The sequence below is a fragment of the Gymnogyps californianus genome, unplaced genomic scaffold (genome assembly GCF_018139145.2).
Source record: "Gymnogyps californianus isolate 813 unplaced genomic scaffold, ASM1813914v2 HiC_scaffold_300, whole genome shotgun sequence".
Classification (NCBI taxonomy): Eukaryota; Metazoa; Chordata; class Aves; order Accipitriformes; family Cathartidae; genus Gymnogyps; species Gymnogyps californianus.
The window spans coordinates 24,117-30,116 of record NW_026114181.1 but is presented as its reverse complement, the minus strand read 5'-3'; the positions used below and the strand labels follow the sequence as shown (position 1 = coordinate 30,116).

At 63.6% G+C, this 6,000-nt stretch overlaps 1 protein-coding gene across 1 annotated transcript; it reads left to right on the top strand.

Annotated features, from left to right (window-relative positions):
- The first annotated feature begins 3,137 nt into the window (after positions 1–3,137).
- On the top strand, positions 3,138–5,519 carry LOC127028245 (calcium/calmodulin-dependent protein kinase type II subunit beta-like). The gene is made up of 4 exons (XM_050913987.1): positions 3,138–3,283; positions 3,400–3,494; positions 5,028–5,262; positions 5,380–5,519. The coding sequence occupies exons 1-3, from the start codon at positions 3,138–3,140 to the stop codon at positions 5,258–5,260; spliced, it is 474 nt and encodes a 157-aa protein (XP_050769944.1). The 3' UTR covers positions 5,261–5,262; positions 5,380–5,519.
- The last annotated feature ends 481 nt before the right edge of the window (positions 5,520–6,000 follow it).

Genomic DNA, 6,000 nt, shown 5'->3' with positions numbered 1-6,000 from the left:
CACTGGGATGGCACCAGGATGCGTTGGAATGGCACTGGGATGCATTGGGACACTAATGGCGCAGGGATGGCACTGGGAGGCACTGGAATGGCTCTGGGGTGGCACCGGGATGCATTGGGTGCACTGGGATGGACTGGGACACACTGTACTGGCACGGGGACGCGTTGGGCTGGCACTGGGATGGGCTGGGGTGGCACCAGGATGCATTGGGGGCTGGCACTGGGATGGCTGGGTGGCACCAGGATGCATGGGTGCACTGGCTGGCATGGGCTGGGGTGCACTGGGATTCATTGAGATGGCACTGGGATGCACTGACATGCACTGGGGTAGCGTTGGGATGCACTGGGATGGACTGATGTGGCACTGGGATGGACTGGGATGGCACTGGGATGCATTGAGATGCACTGGAATGATGCTGGGACACAGTGGGATGGTACCAAGATTAATTGAGATGCGCTGGATAGAACTGGGCTATACTGGGATGTACTGGGATGCACTGGAATGGCACTAGGACACAGTAGATTGGCACTGAGATGCAGTGGGATGGCACTGGGACGCACTGGGACGCACTGGGACAAACTGGAGTGTAATGATATGCTCCAGAGTAGTACTGGGACACTCTGGGATGGAACTGGGCTGTGTTGGAATGCACTGGAATGGCACTGGGATGCACGAGGATGCAATAGGATGGCACTGGGACATACTGGGATGGAACTGGGCTGTGTTGGAATGCACTGGAATGGCACTGGAATGCGCTGGGAAACACTGGGATGCACTCTGGTGGCACAGGGGTGGTGTTGGGACACACTGGGACACACTGGGATATAGTGGAGTGGCACCGAGCTGCATCGGAATGGCACTGGAACGCATTAGGGTGGCACAGGAATGGACTGGGATGGCACTGGGATGCACCGGGATGCACTGGGATACAGTGGGATGGCACCAAGATGAATTGAGATGCACTGGAATGGCAGTAGGATGCACTGGATGGAACTGGGATGTACTGGAATGCACTAGAATGGTACTGGGATGCACTGGGAAGTAGTAGAATGGTACTGCAATGCACTGGAATGGAACTGGGATGTATTGGGATGCACTGGAATGGCACTAGGACACAGTAGATTGGCACTGAGATGCAGTGGGATGTCACTGGGATGCACTGGAGCAAACTGGAGTGTAAGGATATGCTCTGGAGTAGCACTGGGACATACTGGGATGGAACTGGGCTGTATTGGAATGCACTGGAGTAGCACTGGAGCAGAGATGCACTGGGATGCACTGGATGCACTGGGGTGCATCAGGATGAAATGAGGCATTGGGATATAGTGGAGTGGGCTTGGAAGGAACTGGAACACACTGGGATTGCACTGCGGTGCACTGGGACACACTAGAATTCAATAGCATGACACTGGGATGCACTGGGATGGAACTGGGATGAACTGGAATGCACTGGAAGGGCACTGGGACGCAGTAGTTTGGCATGGGGTTGCATTGAAGTGCACTGGGATGGCCCTGAGATGTACTGGTGTAAACTGGGGTGTATGGGATGCCCTGGAATGGTACTGGAACACTCTGGGATGTAACTGAGATGTAGTGGAATGTACTGGAATGGCACTGGAGCACTGGATGTATTGGAGTGCACTGGAGCAGCACTGGGATGCACTGGCACGCACTGGGATGCAATAGGATCGCACTGGGAGGTGTTGTGATGCACTTGCATGGAACTGGGATCTATTGTAATACACTGGGATGGTGCTGGGATGCACTGGAATGGCGCTGAGACACAGTGGGATGGCACTGGGAGACACTGGTATGGAACTGGATGTATTGGGATGCACTGGGATATACTGGGACATGCAGGGGTAACATGGGATGCACTGGGAAGCACTGGGATATGCTGAGCGGGCACTGGGAGGGCACTGGGATGGCACTGGGTAGCACTGGGACATACTGGGAGGGCACGGGACCCCTGGGCCGTGGGGATGCTGATACTGGTGTGGCAGCGCTGCAGGGCCCTGGGTGCCCGGAGCTCCCTGTGTCCGTCCCCACCGTCCGTCCGTCCGTCATCTGTCCGTCCCCATGCCCCCCTGTGTCCGTCCCCTCCATCCATCCGTCCGTCCGTCTGTCCCCATGCTCCCTGTGCCTGTCCGCACTGTCCGTCCGTCCGTCTCGTCCCCATGCTCCCTGTGTCCGTCCCCTCCGTCCGTCCGTCCGTCCCCATGCTCCCTGTGTCTGTCCCCTCCATCCGTCCGTCCGTCCGTCCCCATGCTCCCTGTGTCTGTCCCCCACCGTCCGTTCCGTCTGTCCCCATGCTCCTGTGCCCGTCCCCACTGTCCGTCCGTCCGTCCGTCCCCATGCTCCCTGTGTCCGTCCCCACGGCCCATCCGTCCGTCCGTCTGTCCCCATGCTCCCTGTGTCCGTCCCCACTGTCCGTCCGTCCGTCTGTCCCCATGCTCCCTGTGCCCGTCCCCACCGTCTGTCTGTCCGTCCGTCCATCCGTCCCCATGCCCCATGTCCGTCCCCTCCGTCCGTCCGTCCGTCCATCTGTCCCCATGCTCCCTGTGTCCGTCCCCACCGTCGGTCCGTCCGTCCATCTGTCCCCATGCTCCCTGTGTCCGTCCCTCCATCCGTCCGTCCGTCCGTCCGTCCGTCCCCATGCTCCCTGTGTCTGTCCCCTCCATCTGTCCGTCTGTCCGTCCCCATGCTCCCTGTGTCCGTCCCCACTGTCCGTCCGTCCGTCTGTCCCCATGCTCCCTGTGCCCGTCCCCACCGTCGTCTGTCCGTCCGTCCATCCGTCCCCATGCCCCCTGTCCGTCCCCTCCGTCCGTCCGTCCGTCCATCTGTCCCCATGCTCCCTGTGTCTGTCCCCTCCATCCGTCCGTCCGTCTGTCCCCATGCTCCCTGTGTCCGTCCCCATGCTCCCTGTGTCCGTCCCCACAGCCCGTCCGTCCGTCTGTCCCCATGCCCCCCGCCCCGTGTCCCTCCTCCATCTCCCACATCCCCGTGTCCGTCCCCATGCCCGCCCCCCCCCCCCGCCACCATCTCCATCGTCCCCCACCCATCCCCACCCTCCCCTCCATCCCAGGGCACCCCGGCACGGGGACGGGGACAGGGATGGGGACGGGGCGGTGACAGTGATGGTGGCGGTGGCGGTGATGGTGGCGGTGACGGTGACGGTGACGGTGACGCTGGCCGTCCACCCCCCAGCCCGCAAGCAGGAGATCATCAAGATCACGGAGCAGCTCATCGAGGCCGTCAACAACGGGGACTTCGAGGCCTACGCGTGAGTGGGGGGTCCCGTGGGTGGGGCCGGGTGGGGCCAGGCAGGGCGGGGCTGGGTGAGGGCGGGTGGGGCAGGGCGGGGTGGGGCGGGGCCGCTGCTCACCCGCTGCCTTGCAGGAAGATCTGCGACCCGGGGCTCACCTCCTTCGAGCCCGAGGCCCTGGGCAACCTGGTGGAGGGCATGGACTTCCACCGCTTCTACTTTGAGAACTGTGAGTGCCCGCACCCTGCCTGCCCCCTGCCTGCCCCCTGCCTGCCCCCTGCCTGCCCCTGCCTGCCCCTGCCTGCCCTGCCGCGCCCTGCCCATCCTGCCTGTCCTCTCCCTGTCCCCTGCCTGCCCAACCCATCCCATCCATCCTATCTGTCTCCCTGCCCGTCTCCTTTGCTGTCCCCTGCCTGTCCATCCCTGCCTGTCCTGCCTGGCCCCCTTGCCTGTCTCCTGTCTGCCTGTCCATCCTGCCTGGCTGCCTGCTTAGCTGTCCATCCTCCTGTCCTGCCTGGCCCACTGCCTGCCCCTCTGTCCTGCCTGCCCGTCCTGCCTGTTCCACAGCCCTCCCTCCCCCTCCCCGCCTGCCTGCCCATCCTGTCGGTGCCCTGCCTGTTTGCCTTGCCTGTCCCGGTCTGCCCCCCACCTGCCTGCCAGGCAGCCTTGTCCATCCCCTGCCCTTTTTCTGCCTGTCCATCTGTCCGTCCAAACTTCCCAGCCCTTGCCTAGCCTCTGCCTGTCTCGCCCAGCCCCTGCCTGCCTGCCTGTCCCCTATCTGACCCTTGCTTGGTCCTTCTGTCCATCCATCCTGCCCATCCCCTGCCTATCCTTCCTGTTCCCCTGCCCATCCTCTGCCTGGCCACTGCCTGCTGCCCTGCTCGTCCTGCCTGTTCCCCATCTGTTTCTCTTCTGCCTGCCTGTCTGGCCTGTCTGTGTGTCCATCCCCCCGTCTCTGCCTGCTTGTCCGTCCTGCCTGCCTGACCCCTCCCTGTCCAGCCTGCCTGCCTGCCCATCCTGCCTGCCTGTCCTGTCCCACTGCCTGTCCATCCACCCATCCATCCTGCCTGTCTGTTGCCTGCCTGTCCTGCCTGCCCATCCACCCCTCCCTGCCTGTATCCTTCCCTGCCTGCCCATCCTGCCTGCCTGTCCATCCTGCCTATCTGTTGCCTGTCTGCCCGTCCACCCCGCCTATCTGTTGCCTGTCTGCCCGTCCACCCCTCCCTGCCTGTATCCCTGCCTGCCTGTCCATCCTGCCTGTCTGTTGCCTGCCTGCCTGTCCCGTCTACCTGCCTGTCTATCCTGTCTGCCTGCCTGCCTGTACATCCACCCCTCCCTGCTTGTATCCCTGTCTGCCTGCCCATCCTGCCTGCACATAATGCCTGCCTGTCCCTCCTGCTTTTATCCCTCCCTGCCTGCCTATCCATCCTGCCTGTGCAACCTGGCTGCCCGCTCATCCTGCCTGCCTATCCTGTCTGCCTGCCTGTCCCGTCTACCTGCCTGCCTGTCCATCCACCCCTCCCTGCCTGTATCCCTCCCTGCCTGCCCGTCCTGCCTGTCCATCCTACCTGCCTCCCTCTACCCCTCTCTGCCTGCCCGTCCCCGTGCCTGCTTGGCCGTCCATCCGCCTGCCCTGCCACCATCCCTGCCCATTCCCCTGCCTGCTTGGCCGTCCATCCGCCTGCCCTGCCACCACCCCTGCCCGTTCCCCTGCCCGTCCCCGTCCCCCCCGCCGCTGACGGCCGCCCCCCCTGCCCCGCAGTGCTCTCCAAGAACAACAAGCCGATCCACACGACCATCCTGAACCCCCACGTGCACGTCATCGGGGAGGACGCCGCCTGCATCGCCTACATCCGCCTCACCCAGTACATCGACGCCCAGGGCCGGCCCCGCACCAGCCAGTCGGAGGAGACCCGCGTCTGGCACCGCCGCGATGGCAAGTGGCAGAACGTCCACTTCCACGGCTCGGGGGCCCCCGTCGCCCCGCTCCAGTGAAGGTGAGCGCGGGATCGGGGTTTGGGAGTGGGGGGGGGGGGTGGTGGTACCGGGGTGCCCCGGTTCTGGCTCACCACGGTGGCGGGGCGGGGGGGGGGGGGTGTCCCTCATCCCTGCAGAGCTCGCGGTGGCTGTCCTGGTTCCAGCCTGACGGAGACGGCGATGGGAGCCGAGCCGGCAGCCGGAGCTGCGGCCCCGAAGCACGCGTCCGCATGCCTGTCCCCCCTCCGCCCCGGCCCCTGCTCCTCCCCCCCTCCAGTGCCTGTGTTTGCAGAAAACAAAAAGACAAAAAAAAAAAAAAAAAAAAAAGCCAAAACGACGACGACAACAAAAAAAAGGAAAAAAAAAAAAAAAGGGGAACCCCCCCCTCAACCCCAACCCACCCCAACACACACCCAAAAGCCAACCCAGCCGCTCGGCCACAGGCAGGGGGGGCTGGGGGGGCTACCTCTGCAGCCAGACCCCCCCTCTCTGCCCGTCTCTGCCTGGGGGGGGGGGGGGGGGATGTCTCCTGGCTGGCGGGGGGGGGCAGTGGTGGGGGGGGGGGGGTCCCCGACCCCGCCCTCCCCGGCTGTGCTTGTGGCGTTTCGCTGTTGCTGGTGGTGGATGTTGTTCTTTGGACTCCGCTTTCGCTCTTTCCCTCCCCGGTCCCTGTACATAGAGAGAGCTCTTTATTTTTGAATTCCCACGGGGGGTCCCCGGCAACGGGGGGGCTCCGGGCTGGGGGGCTGCTGGGTGGT